Source organism: Bubalus bubalis, chromosome 21, assembly GCF_019923935.1.
Source record: "Bubalus bubalis isolate 160015118507 breed Murrah chromosome 21, NDDB_SH_1, whole genome shotgun sequence".
Lineage (NCBI taxonomy): Eukaryota > Metazoa > Chordata > Mammalia > Artiodactyla > Bovidae > Bubalus > Bubalus bubalis.
Window position 1 is genome coordinate 23,537,833 of NC_059177.1, and position 25,696 is coordinate 23,563,528.

Consider the following 25,696-nt stretch of genomic DNA (forward strand, 5'->3'; position numbering starts at 1 on the left):
AACACAACACCATCCTCTTCAGAGAGGGGTCTGTGCACAACCAAACACTGTGAAGCTCTGGAAGGTACCATTTTTCAGATCTTAATGGGAAGCTATCTATGGGACGTATTGTAGCAAAACATCCCCTTTTCTTTGTTCACTATTTCAAATTGGCAGCTAAGAAGGGGAAGGACCTTTCTGACCTGGAATCTGTAGTCTGCAAACCAAGCTGAATACTAACTTCACAGTAAAAGTACTTCCATCGAGTACTTGACCATCCTTTCTGACGGGAAAGGGAGGCTGAGAGTCATAGGTCATGTCACGTTTCCTCAGGGAACTTTAATACAAGGCAAGTGTGCACACGTCAAAACTTCTTGTTTTTCTGGGTCTGAGTCAATCCTTTCAAAATTGAGGGGCAGGAAACAGTGAAAAGACAAGGCTCTGTTCAGGGAATAAACACAAAGAAGAGAGGCCAATCGGGGTGCTTGAGGGAAAAGCCTAATGGCAAAGATCCCCATGGAGAAATCACCTTGAATTTCTCCCATGAATTTCTCCCCTTCAAAGTCAGCCTGAGCCCAGATAAAGTTCAGCCAGAAAGATGTTGAAAATATCTGATCTCTCCATTCTTTCTCTTGCTCTTTCCTTCCACAAAAGGGAGTTTTTTAGCTCCTAGGTACCAATGAGCTATTATTTCATAAGAAACTGCCGAAGGTATAATAAAGGAAAAGAAACCTAGCGCATGTGATTAAAAGTTTTCTTCTCAGTGTTTCCCAGCAATCTTTAAAAACATAATAGGTTTCTGTTCCTCTGCTTGTTTTAAATGACAAAGCAAGCCCCTATATCTAGAAGTACAATGTTACAAAGGCAGAGTTAATTAAAGGTCACAGTTTGGGGAGAAACAAAGCAGCAACTTGCCAAATTCTGCTGCAAATTTTGTTTTCATTTATTGCTCACATTTGAACTTATACTTGGTGATGTACTAAAAACTGGGGGCCATTATATCATCATTTATGTGTATAGGAAACTTTCCCTCTTGCATTTATTTATTTATGTATTTTTACTACATAAAGCATTAAAAAACTATTTGATATAGCTTTGAATTCAACTTAATATAGGGAGAATAACTACATATTCTGATTTGTCCAGGGCAGTTCTGGGTATACACTTATAGTCCTAGATAATTATTAACAATGGCCTTTCGCTCTCATAAGTGTCCTGGTTTGGATGATAAAATATATGTTCATGCTAATTATATGGTCTATTGGAGAGGGTTTTTTTTTCTTTCTAGAATATATTTCCTTTTTCCATCCCTATGACAAAAGATCTTTAGCTCTAAATTCAGTTAAGTATCTCCTTTTCTGGGAAACTTTTATTGATATGCTCCCTCTCATTCCTGAAGAAGACCTTCTTTCTTCACGATACTCTAGAACCTGGACATTCTTTTCTCACACTTAACCTTGTACTTCTTTCTCTAGGCACTCACCACCAAAGTATACTACTTGAACATGTATGTAGTTTATTCAGCTTTGATTTCTTCAACCCTAGCATGGTACTGGAACATTGCAGCTGCTTAATATGGTGGTTTAAACACCTTTCTAAAGGATGTATTTTTTAGAATCCTAATATACACCCTAGTTCAAAGCAGAACTACCGTGAAGGAATCTTGTGTGGAAACCCTACATAATTCAGCCAGGGTCATTCCTGAGTCAACTCCATGGACTACACTTCAGTCTGAAATATCAGTGGAGTGGTCCAATGAATAATGCTATGTTTGATGAATAAATGAACTGGAACACAAAGTAAACTGTAAAATAATTTCTACTATGTTAATGCCACCATCCTTCCAATCTGAAAACTATCTACCTCAGCTCAAATTCTTCTTCTATAACTCTTGGATGATTCCAATCTCTTCTTCCCCTAAACTGTGATACACATGCCATATACTCTTTTGGTTTTCACATACTACCACATATTGATTATTAGCTTAAGGTTTATATCATTAAATGTGAATAGAGACAAAATTATATTTATAAGATACATGTAAGTTATAAAGAATCACAGGACAATAAAGATCTCTAAGAAAAAGAATATTATTACTTTTGAAGTCTCCTATATCCATTTTCATTCCAATCGTTTCCCTCTCAATGGTTCATGATAACTCTGAATTTTTGCTATTTCTTTTGATTTTCTTTATGATTTTATCATGTATGCTAGTATCCTTATCTATCCTCTATCTTACCTGCTTTAGAACTTAATAAATACAGGATTATACTCTTTGTATTTTTTTGTGACTTGCTTTGTTTACTCAAAGTTATGTTCCTATGATCATGTTGTTGTAGCTCTAGTTCATTCATTTTCACTACTTCATTGGGTTACCTTGTATGAACATGCCAGGTTACATTCAGTATATTACTTACGCTAAATTTGTTCTTGTAAATTTCTGTCAATCTGATGAGTTTGAAAGAGTCTGTCATTTTAGTTTTAGTTTGTACATTTCTATTTATTAATGGGGGCTATTTATTCTCTGGTGGCTCAGACAGTAAAGGGTAAAGAATTCACCTGCAACGCAGGAGACCTGGGTTCAATCCTTGGTTTGGGACGATCCCCTGGAGGAGGAGGGCATGGCTACGCACTCCAGTATTCTTGCTTGGAGAATTCCCATGGACAAAGAACCTGGCGGGCTACAGTCCATGGGGTTGCAAAGAGTCGGACACGACTGACTAGGCACAGACAGGGCACATTTACTAATGGTAATCTTATTGTATGTTTAATGGATATTTAATAGTCTTTTCTAAGAAGTACCTGATCAAGACTTTTGGTAAAGTTTTAATTGGGTTAGATGTGTGTTACCTTTTGATTTGTAGGAATTCTTTAAATAGTTCAGACTTTGTAAATAATTGCTATTGCTAAGTCACTTCAGTCGTGTCCGACTGTGTGTGACCCCATAGACGGCAGCCCACCAGGCTCCCCCATCCCTGGGATTCTCCAGGCAAGAACACTGGAGTGGGTTGCTATTTCCTTCTCCAATGCATGAAAGGGAAAAGTGAAAGTGAAGTCGCTCAGTCGTGTCCGACTCTTAGCGACCCCATGGACTGCAGCCTACCAGGCTCCTCCACCCATGGGATTTTCCAGGCAAGCGTACTGGAGTGGGGTGCCATTGCCTTCTCTGTTGTAAGTAATATGTATCACAAATATCTTCTCCCAGTTGGAAGCTTATAATTTTACTCATCCCAGCATATTCTGCTGAACAGCAATTTTTAACATTAGTGAAGTTAAATATTTTCTTATATGATTTGTTCTTTTTGGTTATAATTGAATTTTTTTTCTTCCCACTAAAGTCTTAAATATGCATGCCTATTTCCTTTGAAACATTTTGCAAATTTCGCATGTTGGTCTTCTATTCACTCGGAATTGACCCTTGTGTATGCTGTGAGGTAGGGATCCAACTTTAGTTCATTTTTTTAACCATACAGATTCCACTGTGCAGTATATATCTTTTCAATTTATTTCTAATATTGTCATGATTTAAAAATTTTATCTTTTAATCTTCACTAGATAGTATGCTTTTACTATTTTTGTTATTTAGTGCAATTGGTTTTTATGTGGAAATACTAACCTTTACCATTTGCTTTACTTATCATTCACTCTTGTATCTAAAGGCAATCTACCTGGGATTATTTTTATTCTGTTTAAAGTATATCTTTCAGAATTTTCTTTAGGCAGGGTCTGCTGGAGTCAAACTTCAGTTTCTGTCTACCTAAAAACTCATTTACTTTGTTCTTCTTTATAAAAAGTATTTCTGCTATACAAAAATTTTATAGTTAATTTCTCTCAGCATATTGAAGATTCTGTCTTCTCTTTTGCTTTTTTTGTTGCTATTGAGAAGTCAGCTGCTGGTTTAATTGCCATCTCTTTGAAAGGTAGCTGTATTACAAGTGTGGCCTACGTTTACGATCATGTCTTCGAGTTAAGTGCTTTCTGTTTCATCATGATAACTCTACATAAGGCTTTATTTTTGTTTGCACTGCTTGAAATTCATTAGGTTTACTAAATCTGTAGATTTGAATGTTTAATTAGCTTTGAGAAATTCTTAGTTTTCTCCTTAAATAATGCTTCTGCCTATTTTTTTTTCATTCCTTATGGAATTCTGATTAGATAGGTGAAAGTTTTCGCTTAATCTCTTCTCTATCACATTTTGCTCCTCTTATCTGCTGCTTTTAGACAATTTCTTCAGATATATCTTGCACTTTACTAATTCTCTTTTCAGCTATGCTTCATCTCTTACTAAAATTAGTGCCAAGGTTTAAAATAGGTGATTACTTTTGCTTTTCAGTCCTTTGGGAGGCTAGGCTACTTCTTTTATATTCACCATACGATTATATTCTGGAAGGTTTTCTCATGTTAGATTCTCCAGTTGGTTGAGGCTAGGCCTTGTCTTGTGATCCTAGTCCCCCGTGAAACTACAAAATCCAAAGCTACAATTCATATAGTTCATCAAGGTCAAAAATGATTTTAGTGTTCAGTTTCCTTCTTTGGGTTCCAGATCATTTACTAAATATTCCTTACTTTCCTGACAGTTTATTGATGCGTTTTTAAAAGATGTTTTAAAAAAATATGTTAAGTAATGTTAAGGCTTTCAGTGAAATGGTCAATTAGGATATTTAATTTCTAGTATTGTCAGAAACAAAGTTGGGTACTAAACTGTTCATGAATATGAGCGTCTCTTTAGCATCTCAGGATATCCAATGATGTCTGTCTAAAGGCTCTTTATGTAAGCAGCACTCCATAAGTATTTGTTGGTTTTACTAATAGAAAGTATATGCATGGTAACACATGCTTTTAAGTCAACAAACCTGATGTGAGGTTTTGGATTCCCTTTAACTTCACAACTGAGCTTCACTTTTTTCTCCTCAGAGTCCAAAGGAAACATTACATGACTTGGTTCTTGAATGAAAATTGGACCATGCAGTGTGTAGTCATCTGAAATGAGAAAAGAAAATGTCCCAAAATGAACATATTCCTGATAGGGAGAATTACAGGAAATAACAACAAAATAAAAATAAAAGAGGTAAACAAACAAAAAATAGTAATACACGACAGATTCAGTCCAGCCTCTGGATGACATTTCCTAATGAAGAGTAATCTTTGTGAATTATGAAGCAGTAATATGGACTCTCGTATTTCATAATGATGACTTATTTTACCAACAAATTCCAGAACCAAAGCAGCTTGGCATTCCCTTTTCTCTTCTCCACTTCTTACTGTTCTATCTGACCTTAGTCCAGCCTCTGGTTTTGTTCACATTTTGTGCCTCCTACATGCCTTTTGTGCGGCTGTCATCCTGGAAGGCTGTCTAATGTCACAAAGCTAAAGTGTTTCTCCTCTGTAATGGGCTAACACAGTTGGAAGTAAGCAATAATGACTTCGTAAGTACATTAATAATGAGAAGCACCAGTATACTGCTAAAATATGTATAAAACTTTTAGAAATTGCATACGTAGGTAAATAAAGAATAACCTAGAGTCATGATGCTCAAATTATGCTTGGCAAATGAATAATTTTTTTAACCTGTTATGAACTAATACATGGGGGCACTTGTGTACATATCACACAGCTGGGACTGACTCAGGACACAAGTTCAGTTACAGCCAGACTAGTCTATTTCAACTTCAAAGAGGCTTGAGTATATTAATACAAATGAGGTATGAGCTTCTAAATTCTCAATAGCAGAAGCAAGATGCACAAAATTTATTGTCATGGAGCTACAAAGTTCAAAGAATGGAATAATCAACAAACAAGATTTGAAGTAACAATGTAGTGTGCATATACTTCTAGAGCAAACACCTAATAAATATTGGTCAAAACACACCTCATCACTGAAACCTTGCACAAGGCCTCGTGTCCTTGACTTTTGAAGTAAGAGCCTGAGTGCATTCATGCTCAGTCATGCCCATGGACTGTAGCCAGCCAGGCTCCTCTGTCCATGGGATTTCCCAGGCAAGAACATTGGAGTGGGTTGCCATTCCCCTTCGCAGGGGATCTTCCCAATCCAGGGACCAAACCCACATCTCTTGCATTTGCTGCTTTGAAAGGCGAGTCATTTATTCACCAGTTCCATCTTTGCCTGCCAGTGCAGGAGATGCAACAGTCATGGGTTTGATTCCTGGGTCAGGAAGATCCCCTGAAGTGGGGCATGGCAACCCACTCCAGTATTCTTGCCTGGGAAATCCCATGGACAGAGGAGCCTGGCCATTTACAATCCACAGGGTAGTAAAGAATCAGACACAATTGAAGTGACTTAGTATGCATGCACACACATGACTCAAGTTAATGATTGTGAAACGTAAAGATATAGAAAGAGAATAGCTGTTGGTCTGGGGAACTGGTAATAATCCAGACTATACAGCTGCTACACAACTGAACTTCCAGTTTCCTTAAAGATATAGAAAAAGACCTGACGCTCACTCCAAGTTGTTTTTTACAGGAAGCAGACCCCTACTAGATGAAAACTACAGAAAAAAAGACCCTAGACTGGATCAAATCAGAAAGTTGATGATGCTTGAAACTTCACCTTGATGCCAACCAATCCCAGGATTGTCCATGAGTTGATCACACCCTGTTGCTTGAACACTATGAAACTCCTCACTACCCCTCTGATGGGTGGGGAGAGTCACACAATTTTGAAGGCATTAGCCTGTTGTGGCTGCTTTGGCCTGGCAAAACATTAAAACTCACATTTTGTGCCTCCTACCTGCCTTTTGTGCTTCTGTCACCTGAGAAGCCTGTCTAATGTCACAAAGTTAAAACATCTCTGCTCTGTTAAGGGGATATCATAGTTGAAAGCAAACAATAATTTCGTAGATATATTAATAATGAGAAGCAGCAGTGTACTTAGTCTCTATGTTCCTATTCTGCACTGATAAAGAGTTTCAGCAACACTACCCATACCAGGAAAGTGGCTTTCATTCTTTACAATCTCATTTCTTTTTTCCTAGAAGGTTTTTCTAGACCCTCAGGTCTTTCTTTAACCACATGATTTATAAATTATATCTCTCTGTGGACACATCTTTGTCTATTACATGCATTTGGATCTTTCTTTCCCCTTCTTTGGGCTGTAAGCTCCTGGACAGCATGGCTGTATCTTATCCATTTCTGCTTGTTTTGTGGTACCAACTACACTAGCTTAAACATCAAACATGGTCCCAAAGGATTATTCTATTTGAGGTATTTTTCACTTTTTAATGTTTAGCCAGCTGATTTAAGCACTGCCTAACAAATTTTGAGACAGAGGAGCCAGTGGCTATGATGTAAAGTGATACTGAATAGCACCCTATAGCTAGCAATCCGTTTTCCCCTTATATGTGATTATTTGGATGGATGTGAATTACAACTGTGATCCTGGAAGATCTTAATAACCAGCCTTCTGTTGATAGGTGATAGGATGAGACTGAATTCATTCAGGTGAACCAGGACTGAGGAAAACGCAGAAAGCAGATTTGGGCATCTAGGTGAAACATGATAAGGTGACTTCTTTTAAGGCTTTTAATCCAGGCTTTAAAACTTTGCATATTGAGGTTAGGGTATAAGAAAAATTATGGACTCAAGAAAATCAAACTGAATGGTATTTTATTTTAGAGGAATAGGGACAGCCTCTGACCTTGTTGAGAGAACAACCAGAATATGGATTCAGAAAGACTAGGAACCGAGATTCAATGCCTTTTGTCAGCTAACTCTATGAACTACGGAGGACCACCTAGTCCCTCTATGCTTCAATCTTCTCATCTATAAAATAATAGCACTGGAGTCAGTTAGCGCTTCTACACCAGCTAGGAGGAGGAAGAAGTCATGAATATCTTCCCATAAATACAGATGCACGTGACATCCTCATTCAAAGATGTCATGAATTTATTACCACCACCATCCTCTCTCCTTAGTCCATGTATACAATCTCATGCTAATGAGAGATTCAAACAACGAAAACAGAATTTTTCAAAGAACACATAATAAAAGCATGGAATAAAAGTAAACAAACGTATCTTTCTAAATACTCATGGTTTAAAGTCAGATATTTCAAAATCTACAAATTTACATTTCAGATTTTCCACAATGACACAGTTATTTTCAAAACAAATTTAGGTATTGGTCAAGGGTCGGCGCAATTCAATCTCAAAGAATTATATGAATTTTTAGCATATCTTGTTAAGTGACAAACATTACTCATCAAGGTCACTAACACAGCAGCAAGTTGGGTAGATTATTTTCTAAGAGAGATATATTTCTATTGCTCCAATTCCAAAATAATGTGTGTGTGTATATATATATATAATATCAATCATCTCAATTCATTGGTGTTCCCTGATTTGAATTTCATACAGAAATACAGTCTATTACTAGTAATTCCAAATAAGAATAAAACATAATAATGATTATCCAGGATGCAGCTGAGAGGCTGTGGATTAACATCTGTACTATTTCTCAATGTATCCATGCCATATTTAAATAACAAAAAGGATATTTTTTCTGTGTATTTTGTAATAAGAATTGATAATAATGATGCTTTGCATTCACTATAAATAACACATTTCATCTAAAGTTTTTATTTTCTCTTGGTTAACCAAGCTCATTGCCTAGAAATTAACATTAGCATAAAGGGACTGGCATTTCAGTTTTCATCTAAAGAAATTCACTGCCTCAAGCATGAACTATTTGGTTTCACAAAGATGGAGGGGGAGATTTTAGAAAGTTGCAATCCAGGTATAGAAAACAGATATCCTAACTTTAATAGTTGTAAAATCAGGGTTACTAGTATTTTGAGAAAAAAATAAGTTAAAGAGTTGTTTTATTTTCCCCAAACACTGAGGTGCCTGGGTTAAACCACCCTGAGAGTGACATTCTCAGATGAAAGATGGAGCAAGGCACCGCTTAAGCTTGTTCTGTGTGTTGTAGTCACAAAGTGACTTTCGAGTGGCTTGAAGGATTATATAAAAGACTCTGCATTTGCCAAAAGACTTTGCATTCACCATTTCAAATCTGACAAGTTCACCCTTTCATTTATCATAGTAAGTTGTTCTATATAAGCAGTCGAATGGCCATGATCATCAGCCTAGAGAGGGAAAGGAGCAACTCAGAAAGCAAGAGGAAAAGATTAATAAGCCCATACACCTCAACCTTAGACTTTGGACCACCTGTATTGTAATCATGGCATGCTTATTTTTTTTAAAACCCCAGTCCAGACTGACTACACCTGAAAAATCCAGCATCTATGCATCTTTTAACTTAGTTCTCCAAGGGATTCTTTTGTACACTGAAATCTGAGAACTACTAATACAGACCCTTCTGATCCTAGATCTCTATTTCCTAAGAGCAGAACATCAACCAACACTGGCTTTGCACTCACCTCTAGACTTTCTTTTTTGAGCAAAATCTAACCAACCAAACCTTGCGTGAAAATACTTAGAGAGGGAATTTTAGTACATGGCTAACGGTTGTGAGGTAAGCACCCAAGAAGAGAAAACTATAAAATGGACCCACACAAAGAAAATGATGGATCTGTCAAAGTCAGGGACTAAAGCTGAATAAAAGAAGCCCCCCTGAGAATACTGATTGTTGAATTTAAGAAGCTAACTGTGAGAACACCCAGGGCTGCACCACGCTGACAAAGAAGAGGCATCCTCGGGGAGACCCACTAACCTACCACCCTGTAGTAAAACTTTATACACAACAAATACACACAACATTCTTGCCATTGTTGTTGTTGTTCAGTCACTAAGTTGTGTCTGACTCTTTGTGACCCCATGGACTGCAGCACACCAGGCTTCTCTGTCCTTCACTATCTCCCTGAGTTTGCTCAAATTCAAGTCCATTGAGTTGGTGATGCCATCTAACCATCTCACAATCTGTCATCCCCTTCTCCTCCTGCCCTCAATATTTCCCAGGATCAGTGTTGTTTTCAGTGAGTTAGCTCTTCACATCAGGTGGCCAAAGTATTGGAGCTTCAGCTTCAGCATCAGTCCTTCTAATGAATATTCAGGATTGATTCCCTTTAGGATTGACTGATTTGATATCTTTGCTGTCCAAAGGACTCTTAAGAGTATTCTTCAGCGCCACAATTTGAAACCATCGATTCTTCAGTTCTCAGCCTTCTTTTATGGTCCAACTCTCACATTTGTACATGACTACTGGATAAACCATAGCTTTGGCTATATGTACCTTTGTCGGCAAAGTGATGTCTCTGCTTTTGAATATGGTGTCTAGTTTTGTCATAGCTTTCCTTCCAAGCAGCAAGTGTCTTTTCATTTCATGGCTTTATATGTAATGAATCTCATCTTATTTAAATGACAGCCTGTTGGGAATGATGTTTTAATTTTGGGATTACAAATAGGTGAAAAGTCACACTGGTGCTCTGCTGCCTTGGAGAAGTTAGAGAAATGGGCTGACACTGTTTTTAGGGATCTCTCAGGGAGCAGAAGGTAATGATCTTTCATGCTTCCAGGAATTCTAAAAAATCAAGGTTAAAAAGGAGGACAGGGGAAGCAGACTGGTGGCCAGAAGCTCAGATATAACTTCAAAGATTCCAGATCCCTAATCTCAGTCCCAGCTTGGGGATTTTAGTGCAAAAGCTGATACCTGTACATTCTGATTTTCTGGGTTCTCCTCTCCTTGGCAACTAATTGCCAACTGGTCACTAGGTTACTTCTAGCACACCACCCATCATCCCAAAGTCTATTCCATAGAAACTGTCCCGGACCAGTTTCAGAATAAAAGGGATATTTTTACACAAAAGAGAGAAGATCTATGTTAAAGAAACCCTCCTTTCATGTTTCAACAAAGAGAGGAGAATGTCTGGATTTTCAGTAAAGAGTAAAGATTTCAAGAAAGTTGAAAGGGTTAGTTGCTCCGTCATGTCCAACTCTGTGACCCCATGGATTGTAGCCGCCAGGTTCCTCTGTTCATGGGGATTCTCCAGGCAAGAATATTGGAGTGGGTTGCCATTTCCTCCTCCAGGGGATCTTCCCAATCCAGGGATAGAACCTGGGTCTCCTGCATTGAAGGCAGATTCTTCACCATCTGAACTACCAGAGATTTCATGACCAGAAACTTATTTAGGTTCAAGATCAGGCTACTCCTAATCTTTCTCCCTTTTTGCTCATCAAAGATTTAAAAGTTACTAAAAAACACTGCCAGTGATTCTCAAACTCCTTTTTGCATTTGATTCTTTTGTTTTTAGAATCTGTTTTTTGCGGGGAGACAAAACCAATGTTTGTAAGTCAGCTTCTTCCTGTAACCTCCTTGCAAGCATCCCAGAAATAAAATGTAGTGCCAGGGTTACTCTTCAAAGTTTTAGACTACTGAAAGAGATGCAGAGTCATGGAATTTAAATTAGAAGAGATTATTTAATATTAAATGTATTTTTCCAGATCACAGACTAAAACTGCACTATATCTGTAATGGAAACAAAAATGATTTTCATCTAAAAATAAAATGATATTCTAAGAGTAGCTCAGATGGTAAAGAATCTGCTTGCAGTACAGGAGACCTGGGTTTGATCCTTGGGTCCAGAAGATCCCCTGGAGAAGGGAATGGCAACCCATTCCAGTATTCTTGCCTGGGAAATCCTGTGGATAGAGGAGCCTAGCAGGCTACAGACCATGGGGTTGCAAAGAGTTGGACACAACTGAGCAACTTCCACATACATACATAAGAAAACAGTAATAAAACAACACTCTACCATTAGATGTGAGTAAAATTACTGATACCTCAAAGCTGCAGATAAAATAAGTAATAGCTAGATGTCACTTATTTTAGACGCAGTTTGAGGACATAAATGATTTTGCTCTCTATTCTATTTATTCTTTGAATTAATTTGACCCATTCCTGTCCCCAAAGTCCCCAGTTCAGTTCAGTCGCTCAGTCATGTCCGACTCTTTGTGACCCCATGAATCGCAGCATGCCAGACCTCCCTGTCCATCACCAATTCCCAGAGTCTACCCAAACCCATGTCCATCGAGTTGGTGATGTCATCCAGCCATCTCATCCTCTGTTGTCCCCTTCTCCTCCTGCCCCCAATCCTTCCCAGCATTAGGGTCTTTTCCAATGAGTCAACTCTTCCCATTAGGTGGCCAAAGTATTGGAGTTTCAGCTTTAGCATCAGTCCTTTCAATGAACACCCAGGACTGATCTCCTTTAGGATGGACTGGTTGGACCTCCTTGCAGTCCAAGGGACTCTCAACAGTCTTCTCCAACACCACAGTTCAAAAGCATCAATTCTTCGGTGCTCAGCTTTCTTTACAGTCCAACTCTCACATCCATACATGGCCACTAGAAAAACCAAAGTCCCCAGATGTCCCTAAAATTCTCTCTTTGAAAAAAGGACATTACTCTTTTAGGCTACCAGGAGCCAGACTGGGCTCCTGGGACCGGATGGGAACAGTCTGAAGTTTTCTGAGACTGACAAGAATGATGGTAGATGCCAGGAAGCAAGACAGAGGTCTGAGTATCAGGTCCCAGGGAGTAAGAGTAGAGCAAATTCAATTCCAAGTGAAAGGTCAGCACAAGATAACATGCATAAAGGAGCAAGCAAGGGAAGCTTAGAAAAATCCACTGATGCTAAATATAGATATTTTTATAGGGCACCTGTGAACAGTACTAACAGGTAACTGAGATTAGGAGGAAAGTCATTAAGGGCCTGAGCCATACCAGACAGCAGGAAGGAATTCAGGGTAAATATTTCATAGAAGATGACTTAGTAAAAAAAAAAAAAAAAAGTCAAGCTAGCTTTAAAATAATGATTCCTCAAAGCATGGCCTAGTAACCTCATGTATCAGTATCATCTTACCTGGGGGTGCTTGATAAAAGACAGACTTTTGAGCCCCTGTCAGACCTACTGGATTTTTATTATCAGAGCTCAGCACCCTCTGTTCATTACTGTGCTTTCTGCAGCTGGAAAACTAGTACCTTCAATTATGAATTGAGCACAGATGACTTTCAGCCCTCGACCAATTAAGGACACCAATGAAGAAAAACAACCCTGCAGAGTTTTGTTCCGTGCGCTAGATCACTCTGTAGCAACCATGTGGGGTGGGGTGAAAGGTCGTGTTTTGCAAGCATAGCCCTTTGGTCAGTGTGCTTCTCTTTTGGTGGAAATATTTTTCATCTTTTGCAAACTCAGTGACACAATTCTGCTGGGAAAGGACAAACAAGCAGTACTATGATTTCATCCTCAAAACTAAAAATACCAGATTCATTTCCACTTGTAATTGCTGTGGCATTCGCAGGTGTTGCACCTGAGGGTTGTTTAGGCTCTTCATCCTCAGGGCAGGTAGAAAGTACCCTCACAGCAGCCAAGAATCCAGGACCACGATATACAGTCTTCCTCTGACACCAAACTGGCTGTCTGATGAAACACCTGGTCTTGGGCAGACACACTTCACTGGCAACAATCTCAACTGGGGAAGCAAACTCTAGGAGACCTAATGTAGAACACAAGGGCTTGAGTATGAGCTCAGAACACAAGCCCATGAGCTTAGAAGTGAGTTTTATCCGGGTCACATCTGGAGGACAGGTAGACGGTTGCATTATGCATGCTCAGAAGCATCCTGATGCAAACCACAGTGGCTTTGCTGTGTTATATCTTTCATTCTGCTTTCTGCAGAGAGCCCTTTCTCCAGAGAGTCAACACTCTGTGTGTGTGTGTGTGTGTGTGTCTGTGTAAGTAATCAAGGGGGAACAGGTACTGTCTTATTGGATTGCACAGCAAAGCAAAGCCATGCCACTGGAACAGGTAGTCCTGCTAAGCTGGCTTGTTGGGTATGCTCTAGAATCATGGTCCCATTTCTCTTATTCAGGGTGGAAGCCCAGTGAGGAGAACCAATTATTCCACATGGGAAAACGCAGGGCCCACTGTCTTTGGTTGGCTGTGCGCCATCTCCTCCATCCAGCCTTTCTGATGATCACAGAAAATCATTATGGCTAAAAGCCCTAAGTTCAGCAGCATCTCTGTGGGTCCAGATTACTCACAAAACATATGGGCTGTAACCTAAGGAAATTCAGAAACAAATGAAATATTGTAACAGTGATTTTCCTGAGTGTGAGAAGTCCTTTAAAATTGAATCACTGATTGTAGAAATGATGATGGGACAGCTGTCAAACTATCATTACAAATACAATGTAGTGTTGTTCATCTTTATTAAATAAATAGTGAGGGATGTTCAAAGGCCCCACACAAGGGCCTATGTGTGAAATCAGCTGCCACACAGCATTTTTGTTGAATAGTTATTCCATCTGGTTCTATTTAGTGGTTCAGTTGAATGGAGGAGAGGCAAAACAGATATCAGAGGAGACAGAAATTCCTGCTTAAAGGATAAGACGCTTCTTTCATTGTCCTTGCTTTCATCTTCCTTATTTTAACCCCCTCAAATCAGCATTTTCAAACAGCAAGAAGCATAGAAGTCTATTGACAGAAGGTATATGTGTAAAAGCAGAAAGCAAAAGAAAATCTGAACAAGATGTAAACTCTCCTACTTTTTCTTTGTTCTCTGGTTAACAAAATAATGCTGCTGCTACCACATATCATGTCAGACATAACAAGGACCTAATCGTACATCATGCCAGAGCTTAGCAATGATGGTGAGGTGGGCAAGTGTGAAGAGATACAAGTGGTCTCTGATTAGAAAAATTCCACGTTGCTGGAGGAAGCATTTGTAGGGTCATCCTACTCTGACCCTAACTTCACATTATAACCCATTACAGGAACAACAGATTCATTACTCCTTAAAAAAAAAAAAAAAAACCACTGGGCATTGGGGGTTGCTAGATGCTTAGAATGGATAAGCAGCAAGGTGCTACTGTATAGCCCAGGGAAGTATATCCAAGCTCCTGGGATAAACCACAACAGAGAAGAATATTAAAAAAATAATGCATATGTGTGCAAAACTGAGTCACTTTGCTGTACACGTACAGCAGAGGTTGGCACAGCATTGTAAATCAACTATATTTCAATTAAAAAAAAAAGTAATTGGATGACTGTGATGTCAAGCCCCAGGTACAAAAAGAAAAATAAATTTTCAACAAATTCAAATATTCTGTAACTCAACTGGAGGCAAAACTGACCTGAACTTATGAGAGGCTATATATAACTTAGCATGAATATTCATATTTTTTTTTGCTACAGAGTTCAAATGTGTTCAATTATGGAATGCTGACCCAGGTTCAGCTGGAGATGTTATATAATACTGGGCATGTTATGTGGCATAATTATAACCAGCTCAATTTGCCCACATTTCTTTCTAAAATCAGAAGGATTCTTAATTATCAAACATTTTTGACCCAAACAGTTGCTGATTAGTGTTCGTGGGCCTGTACTATACGTCACTTTCAAGGTTTCATGTAGAGGACGTACAGTGCGCAAAGAAGACGCCAGCCTGCCCTCAGGAAGGTTTGTTTTAGAAGGACAGACAGACAATACTCAGATAAGTAAAGTTAACTTTGTATTTTTAATCAATAGACTATTTTTTTTTAATGTCATCACATTTGATGGGAATGTACCATTGTTGGCCTGCTTTTCCCACCTACACAGTTTCTCTTGGCCGCATTTCAGGACAGCATCGTCTTGTTTCTCCACCTTCCTTCGGGTCCTCGGCACCCCTCCCCCTTCCACTGAGGACCCACGCAGTTCTAAGCTTTGCCCACCTTCACTGATCCAGCATGTCCAGACAAGTGTTTGAATCCTGACCCCACAAATGGCCCACGTCATCCTTGATGTAAGATAAACACAACACAAAGGCAAACATTTGGTGGCTTTGTGGACTCACTCTGTTCCTACAAACATAGTCAGCAGAGGACTTTACAGCTAGGTTGAGGCCAGTAGGTACTGACTTTACAGTCATTTAGCATCGTGAGCTCCTTGTTGCTGCTTCTTTGCAAGTGGATGGCCTCCACCCAATCAGGATGAAGGTTTGTTGGGCTTTTGAGCGTGGAAAGGGGTAGCCAGGATGCCCAGCTTCAGATATCAGTTCACTAGGAGCTAACACTCTCCTGGGTTGGGGCCTCCCCACCAGGATGAAAATGAGTCAGGCAATAATGAGAGGTCACAGGCAGTTATGGACTGAAGCCAGGAACACCTACCAACTCTCTAGCCAAACTTGCACTTGCCCATTCCAAGATTTATTCTTCTTCCGATCATTGCTGTTGTTTGGTCACTAAGTTCTGTCCGACTCTTTGCAACCTCTGCAGCATACCAGGCTTCCTTGCCCTTCACTGTCTCCCAGAGTTTGCTCAAACTCATGTTCATCGAGTTGGTGATGCCATTCAACCATCTCATCCTCTGTTGCCCCCTTCTCTTGTCCTCAGTCTTTCCCAGCATCAGGGTCTTTTCCAATGAGTCAGGCTCTTCACATCAGGTGGCCAAAGTATTGGAGCTTCAGCTACAGCATCAGTCCTTCCAATGAATATTCAGGGTTGATTTCCTTTAGGATTGACTGGTGTGATCTCCTTGAAGTCTAGGGAACTCTCAAGAGTCCTGTCCAACACCACAATTTGAAAGCATAAGTTCTTTGGTGCTCAGCCTTCTTTGTAGTTCAACTCTCACATCCTGAGAGTTGAAAAACCATGTTGGAAAAACCATAGCTTTGACTATACGGACATTTGCCAGCAACATGATGTCTCTGCTTAATATACTGTCTAGATTTGTCATAGCTTTTCTTCTAAAGAGCAAGTGTATTTTAATTTCATGGCTGCAGTCACCATCCTCAGTGATTTTGGAGCCTAAGAAAATTTCCAGCCATACATACTGCCATTCCCTGAATTTCTCCCAGCCTCCTTCATTCCTCTAAATATGGCTATCAGTTGACTAATAATAATTCAACCATTAAACTGGCTCTTGTCAAATTTAGGCCTTATTCCAGAGATGGGAATGTGGTATCTCCAGGGTTTAACTTCTGTTTTTAATGAATCAACACAGAAATACAGTACACTGTCAGTGACTAAAAAGAAAACAGATTAAGAAAAAATTTTAAATAGAGGCCTAGGGTCATCATTGATCAGGTTGCTGGATCAGGGGTCTCCAAGGGACTACTATGTGATTGCTGACCTGTCTCCACTATCAGCTGAGAAAAGTGAGGTTTAAGGAGTGACTCATCGAAGGTCACATTTCTAAGAACTGTGGTCATTGGACCTTGCTTCTAGGCTTTAACCAAAGCCCCAAGTTTTAAAAGTTGGGGTGGGGGTGGGAGTGGACACGGACAGGTCTACAGAGGTTCAAGTTATCTTTTATGATGAAGGGAAAGGAGACATTTCTCCTCCCTTTGTCTTCAAAAAATAATCTCTCTTAATAATTTACTGTGCTATGTTATGCTGTGCTGTGCTTAGTCACTTCAGTCGTGTCGGACTCTTTGAGACCCTATGGACTGTAGCCTGCCAGGCTCCTCTGTCCATGGGATTCTCCAGGCAAGAATACTGGAATGGGATGCTATGCTCTCCTCCAGGGGATCTTCCCAACCTAGGGATTGAACCCTTGGCTCCTGCATCTCCCGCACTGCAGGCAGATTATTTACCTCTGAGCCATGGGAGGGAGTCCCCTATTAATTAACTACTCATGTTTAAACAGGATAGAGTTGCACTGACCCATTCCAAATGATAAGAGAACTGACCATCTCTCATGGAGTCTGAAAGTGAAGTCGCTCAGTCTTGTTCGACTCTTTGAAACCCCATGGACTGTCACCTACCAGGCTCCTCCATCCATGGAATTTTCCAGGCAAGAATACTGGAGTGGATTGCCATTCCTTTCTCCATAATTAATAGATTAGTTTCTAAAATAAGTATAGCATTACAGAAAAATTGAGCTGGCATTCAGCTTGGTGCTTTGTGATGATCTAGATGTGTGGGATGGGAAGGGGTGGGTAGAAGGGAGGCTCAAAAAGAAGGGGATATATGTACATATGTAGCTGATTCTAGACAAGGAAATGGCAACCCACTCCAGTATTCTTGCCTGGAAAATTCCATGGACAGAGGAGTCTAGCAGGCTACAGTCCATGGGGTCACAAAGATTCAGCCATGACTGAGTGACTGAGCTCACATCTGATTCATTTTGTTATATAGCAGAAACCAACACAATATTGGTAACCAATTATAGTCCAAAAAAAAAAAAAAAGGCAAATGCATGAAGTTTTCATATATCCTTTCTCTCCTGCTCACAGTTTCTACTATTAACATCTTGCTCTATGTGGCATATGTGTTATAACAAATAAGCCAATGGGTACAGCACTATTAACTAAAATCCATGGTACAATAAGGCCCACTCTTTGTGTTGTAAAATTCTTTGGATTTGGGGAAATATAATATAAGATGTCTCCCCTATAACATTATCACAGATAGTTTTTGTCCTAAAAACCTCTGTGCTCCACTGTAGCTAACTCTTAACGTTCAAATATATCACTATTTACTTATGAGAAAAAAGAAGAGACTAGAAACACATATGAATATAACTGATAGATTTTGGCTAAATAGCTCCAAATATCTCAGATATCCCTAGGGCAAAAATACCTCTATAGCCTTGAACTGCTTGGTGGGAAGAAGCCTGGAACTTCCAAAGGCCCCACATAGAAAGCGTAAAGAAATCAATGATGCTAAAACAAAGCCAAAGGATAGAGCTTCAGTGATATCCTTTGAGCTTTGAAGTCACTTCTGTCCAAAGCAAGGCTTATCCCTAAGATGGTCAGGTATGTGAGCAAATGACTGCCTTTATTTAAGCCAATCTGAGCTGAATTTTATCATCTGTAGCTAAATGACTCGTAATTGAAACTGTATTCATAGACGGTACCTGTCAATTTATTCAGTGGTTTAATTCATGTTATTGGTCTTCTTTCTCTTCTATTTCCTTTTGACAATTCTCTACATGCACGTGTATGTAAAAATGCACTCAAACAGGCCCTTCAACAATGTGGTAGACGAAATCTTCTCTCTGTGGACCTAATGTTTATTTTTATGCCTCAACCTTCACCTTGTCACTCCTATGATCAACTGCTCCCTAGAGGTCTCCTCCTTTGAACTGTGCCTTTCCTGATTTCTGGATACGTATGATAGCTTGGCAGGAAAACTATGACAAACCTACACAGTGTATTGAAAAGTAGAGACATCAGTCTGCCAACAAAGGTTCATATGGTCAAAGCTATGGTCTTCCTAGTGATCACGTATGGTTGTGAAAGTTGGACTGTAAAGAAGGTAGAGCGCCAAAAAACTGATGCCTTCAGACTGTAGTGCTGGAGAAGACTCCTGAGAGTCCCTTGGACTGCGAGGAGATCAGTCAATCTTAAAGGAAATCAACCCTGAATACTCACTGGAAAGACTGATGCCGAAGCTGAAGCTCTAGTAGTTTGGTCACCTAATGCGAACAGCCAACTCAAAGGAAAAGACCCTGATGCAGGGAAAGATAGAGAGCAGAAGGAGCAGAGGGAGTCAGAGGATGAGACAGATGGATAGCATCACAGATGCAATGGACATGAACCTGGGCAAACTTTGGGAGACTGTGAGGGGCACAGAGGCCTGGTGTCCTGCAATCCATGGGGTCACAAAGAGTCGGACATAACTGGGCAACTGAACAACAACAAATGGTATCAAAATTTGTTTTTCTCATGTCTTTCCCCATCACAGGACACTATTTCTTATTGGAAACCAATAAGAAACACACACACACAACTGTATGATAATCATTTCCTAAGCTCTAAGCTTCCAGCTAGAATTCATATACTTTAATGGTGACCTTTTGAAAAGATAATTAACCTAAAACAGTGGTAATACTCCTAATGTGCTTTTATGTATTCTTTGTGTGTAGAAAGATACTCCTAGGCCAGTTAAAAGTGAATATGGAACTACATTCTTCTCAAATTCTGACTGAAGAGATTTGGAGGTGGGGCACAGGTATATGCATTCAAATCATGCATATTAGATTTTTCACATGCATGAGATCTACAGTCATGAGTCACCATTTGAAAAAGAAAAACGGAGGGAACATCAGCAATGACAGTAGGCTGCTTCAATCCCCAGGTGGCTGCTACAACTGATAAGGTGTATGATTCTCAGGTCAAATGCTGGAACTACCTCTCTTGTATGTCCTGGGTGAGTAGAGTATCTCCCATCCAAAAAGCAAATTGGAATAAATCCTTGTGTGCAATGGGAGGTGTCAATGATTATATCAGACCTGTTTTGGCACCCAATGCTTTCCTCATCATGTCTTAAGAATACTGTCATCCAGGTCTGTCCAAGCCTGTGTGTGGCTGGGAGAAACAATGCCCTTTCCCCAGTTCTAAGCCTCCCACAGCTAACACATTCTCCTTCTCAACTAAATAAACAAAAACAAAAAATGTATGGCCAAAAAGTTGAGGTTGTCTTTGCTGTACTCAGTCATAATTTCACACTTTCTTAGAGACCATCTGCTTTAAGCCCTTCTGGGGTGAGCTGCTGCTGTTATTATCCCCTCAATGACACCCCAAATTCCCCACCACCTTCCCTGACATTAAATTGCTTGAACACGGAACGCCTGCAGGCAGCACTTTCATGTTACGTGCACCTCAGCTTTTCAAGGAATATTCATGAACCTTTGCACCTGTCTCTTTGGCAGCTGAAGTACCCCATGTCTGTCTTTCCTTAAATGTTTCAGGTTTTTAATTTGGCACATAGTGAATGTGTCATTATATAGAGATATATACCAGGGAGCGTGAAAGGGAGTAATCTGAGAACTCTTCAAGCAAAACTGGAACAACATATTTCTAACAGGAAAGATCTACTAAATTTGAATTTCGTATGCTTCTCTTTCTGGTGTGTAGGTACTTTAGCTATTTTTCATATTGTTGCTTAGGAAACAAGGCTGTCATGGTGTTCCTGATGAAGCTGAGAAGAAGAAAAAAATTAAGATTAAGTTCATGGCAGGCAGTGGGTTCCAGGCATGAGTCTTCTCAATGGGACATTGGTATTTTAATAGAAAGTTGGTAAGGAAACCCAAATCGGACTTATGTTGTACCTCCCTCACTGACTGAATCCAGAAGTCCTGCTGGAGCAGGATAAATACAACCACAATCAACTTAGACAGAGATGAGCTGAGTTGTGGCAAAAAAAGATGCTTATGAAATCATAAGTCAACATCTACCTTCCCTGTCTCAAAAGGTAATATCTGCCTCCTATTTAGAGACACACAGAATAATGAAAATAAGTCTCCATCACTGAGCGCATTATTAGGCCAGGCTCTGTTGCAAACTGAAAAGACTCAGTAGGCTTGTCTCACTTACCCTACAACAGCCCTACTGACAGGTCTGACACTCCTCCTCACTTGGCGATGGAGAGAGAGATGCCTAGAGATAGCCACCCTTATTAGAGGTTGCAAAACAGGGATTCATTGGTATCTTCCTTTTAGAAGCCAGGACTCAGTAGCACCATGATATAAAGTAGAACTGCTCTCTATGTATTAACCCCCAACAAGTAACAAAGGAGATGCTGATATGTCAAATAAGGATGGTATCATTAAATGTGAGTGGTTTCATATTTTTAATCCAACTCTATTTTTGAGACAAGGAAACAAAGGTGAGGTTCAGTGGTCATGCAGATACTCAGTGATGGAGTTCTAACCAGAATCTTGATTTGTTGATTATCAGTGGAATTTTTTCATAGTACCATAGGCACCCTCCAGTTTATTGTTCGGATAACAGCGGGATTAGTCTGCTTTTACCTAGAAATATAGTGGAGAAAAATGACAGAGTCATCCCTTAGGGAAGGAAGGAATCTATTTTGTCAATATTTAAGTCTTGAAACTTTGGTTCAGGAGAAAATAAGTGAAAGCCTGTTTCCTTTTAGTAGAGAACAGAAAGGATAAGCGTATTCATCATATGCTGTACTTGTTACTAATTCTTTCAAATTATAAAGTAGTTCTTTGGGGGAATTACCAACATTTTGATGTAGAGAAAGGGTATTTTGTCCTAAAGTATTCTCTATAGAAAACTTAATAAAAGAGGGGATTCATAACCTTTCAAAATGACAAGCATAAAATTTACATCTAATTACTGGCCATTCTGCCTTTTCTGTGTCATTCTGTCATAAGGTAAAGTGGCATGCACGCTGATTTGGGCAAACACAAAAGCAAAAATTCTTTCTGTAAAGGGATAAATGGAAGTAAAAAATGCCATTGACTTGAATTCACAGGCTTATCAAAAGAAGGGGGAAAACACTTCTTTGGCTTTCCAAAGACAAGGTAAAAAGCTTGTCCATTAAGTTATTGGACCCTTTGAATAAGTCATCCACCTCTCTGCTTCATTTCACTGACAACTGATGCCCAAATTCCTTCCCATAGACCTGTAACCAGAGAGGTGGGTGACCATGACCTTCTCTACCTTCGTAACAAAAAACACCTGTTTGCTTAAGCAATACAGCAACTAACCAGAAGCAACTGACAGAGGTACCAGATTAACACCTTTCATTCATTCCACAAATATTTCTTGAGTCCCAGCTATGAGGTAGATGATTAACATGTTGAGAATAGGCAGAGAAGTAAATCAACACACTGCCCTAAAAAAGCTCATGCTCTAGGCTGGGGAGGCAACTCACACAGCGTGTTGAAGGGTGAGTAGTGTTGGGAAGTAAACAAGAAGGGCGCAGAGTCCTGGCAGGGCACTGAGATTTTAAACAGGCCAGTGAGGACATTTATGGAATATGATGTGATGCAAGACGCAGAGGAAGCGAGGAAACAAACCAGAAGGGTATTTGGGAGATAAACATTGCAAGCAAAGGCAGGAGTGCCTACACAACTCCTAAGGCCTTAGGAAGGTGCTTAGTGTAATAAATGCTTTCCCACTTTCTCTCTCCCCCACTCCGGTTCCCTGCTCCCACACCCCTCACACACACCCAGAGTACCTGGAGCCCCAGGGTGGAGGGAGCGGTAACAGGAGACAAGCAGGGGTGGCAGCAGCTATACCCATATCAGGGCTTCCCTCTCCCATATTTCTGCAATTCTCCAACCAACACTGTGTAAGTGAAAGTTGGTATCATTGCTCATTTTATGGACTAACAAAGTGACATTATATCCTCATTTTATAGACTAACAAAGTGAAACACAGAAAAAAAAAGTCCACTTGGGAGCCTGGGGCATATCCTGGCACTACCATGAGGCTTTTTTCTTTTTCTTTCTCAAAAGATGCACATGGGATTAGGAAACTGCAATTCTTGACCAATCTTCTCATGCAGAACATGCCAAAATCTGTACAATACTTATAGCACAGGAATTAAAAGCATGGGCTTCAGATAACAGTGTGGGCAGGCTAAGTCGCTTCAGTTGTGATTGACTCTTTGCGATCCCATGGACTGTAGCCAGCCAGGCTCTTTTGTTCTTGGGATTCTCCAGGCAAGAATAATGGAGTGAGTTGCCACGCCCTCCTCCAGGGGTTCTTCCCGACCCAGGGATAGAATTCCAGTCCACTGCATTGCAGGGAGATTCTTTGCCATCTGAGCCACCAGGGAAGCCCACAGATAACAGTACCTGGGTTCAAATTTGAGCTCTGCCTGTGGGTGACCTTGAACAAGTTGCTTGGATTCTGTGTCTCTGCTTTCTCATTTGTGAGATACTAGTGCATATGTTCAGAGAAGACAATGGCACCCCACTCCAGTACTCTTGCCTGGAAAATCCCATGGATGGAGGAGCCTGGTAGGCTGCAGTCCATGGGGTCGCTAAGAGTCGGACATGACTGAGCAACTTCTCTTTCACTTTTCACTTTCATACATTGGAGAAGGAAATGGCAACCCACTCCAGTGTTCTTGCCTGGAGAATCCCAGGGATGGGGGAGCCTGGTGGGCTGCCGTCTCTGGGGTGGCAAGGAGTCAGACATGACTGAAGTGACTTAGCAGCAGCAGCAGCAGCAGTGCATATGTTATAGGGTTATCTGTGAGTACAAAATGCCTTAATATTTTTTAAATGCTAAGAACAATGCCTGACACTTAATGAGTCCTATACAAGGAAGGAAACACAACATGTCTACACATTTCCTGCTTAAAGTCTCTGATTTGGGGTGGAGGGTGTTAGAGATACAAAGGAGAGAATCAACTCTAGTTACTTTTTAATGTTCTTGTAGATAGGAAGACATACTTTTTCCTTAGCAGTCCAGTTGCAATAGCAATTTTCTGAATATATATTGCCAAGGATACACATTTTTTTTTTGCCCCAAGAAAAATAATAAAGTAGATCAGCACATATTTCTCCTCTTATTCCCCCACCCCCACCTCCCAAAATTAGTAGCCTGAATGATTCAATAAGCACTCAGGTGTAAGCTGCACACAACCCATCTTTAATCTTTCCCTAGGTTTCTGAATGAATGACGTCAACATTCATGCTTAGGATACTTTTAAATCAAAGAAGGTCATCTTCAGAAAGGGCTAAAAAGAATATAAGCAATGTCTCTATTTAAGAGGAATTAAAGAAATGTGAATTCCTTTGGTTTCTATCTTTTGATGTCATGGCATTTCTATTTCAGTGACATAAAAAAGCACTATGATGTGGAACAAAAATAGGAGATATCTATTTTTGGCAGGCAATAAAACATGTCCTTCATGGAAACAGCCTATTCTTCTGCTCCCCAAACCTCTTGGATACTACAATACTTCCAGAATATGATGATATTTTATCACCTCTGTCTATTGCATGTAAGTTCTTCGAAGACAGGAATTTGAGTTGATGTGGTCTTTGTTTCCCAGACTTTATCTTTCTTTCTGGCACAGTGTAGATACCTAATCCATCTCTGATGAATGAGTTAGTGAAAGAAGGAAACAATATGGCAATCGTTATTAAGTGGTATGTAGGGGAACCAGTGTGGAATGCAAAATATCCTGATTGGTGGTCAAGTACTATTTACAACAGAACCTGCTGCTTCTTGAAGATCTTTTGAGAGAACTAGATAGGGCTTATTCCATTAAGAAAGTCAACTTTTAAATTTTCTGCGAAAATTGACTTTTCATTTGATTTTAAAATGGTGTCTTTATAAAGCCTTTTTCTAATGTTAGGGCACTCTTTAGAAGAATTCATTCCCACTCATTCATTCATCCACTCATTCATACAACGAGTGTTTCCTGAGCATGTACTCTGTTCCACATGCTGAAGATACAATAATGAACAGGGACAAATACAGTTTCTCCCTTAAATTCATTAAAAATCTATTCACTGACAAGCTTATGCTTGTAATTTAATTTTAAAAATAGACTGACAAAACAAAAACAAAAAATCTGATGTGGACAGAGCTAAGTCATCATCTAGTCCAGTAAGTAGTTCTTATCATTCTCTGACTCACAGAACACATTGAAAAGAAGATGGAAAGGAATTGATATCTACACAAACTTTTACACAAAATTTCTAGGGTTATTGGACACTCTTCCCTGAAGACAATCCATGAATTCAGGATTTAAAACCCCTGACCCATTCTGGGTCTATCATTTCATACCTCTGTGTGTGTCCACATTTAAAGACACAAAGTAAAAATGTTTCAGTTCAGTTCAGTCGCTCAGTCGTGTCCGACTCTTTGCGACCCCATGAACCGCAGTATGCCAGGCCTCCCTGTCCACCACCAACTCCCGGAGGAGTTCACTCAAACCCATGTCCATCGAGTCGGTGATGCCATCCAGCCATCTCATTCTCTGTCATCCCTTTCTCCTCCTGCCCCCAATCCCTCCCAGCATCAGAGTCTTTTCCAATGAGTCA

General features: G+C 39.9%; 1 protein-coding gene across 3 annotated transcripts in view; it reads right to left on the reverse strand.

Annotated features, from left to right (window-relative positions):
- CNTN4 (contactin 4) overlaps positions 1 to 25,696 on the reverse strand; it is a 1,023,537-nt gene that overhangs the window by 351,583 nt on the left and 646,258 nt on the right. For all 3 annotated transcript variants that reach the window (XM_025272522.3, XM_025272516.3, XM_025272517.3), the window contains one exon: positions 4,833 to 4,959. In XM_025272522.3, coding sequence (XP_025128307.2) covers positions 4,833 to 4,959 — 127 coding nt within the window. The remainder of the gene's footprint in view (positions 1 to 4,832; positions 4,960 to 25,696) is intronic.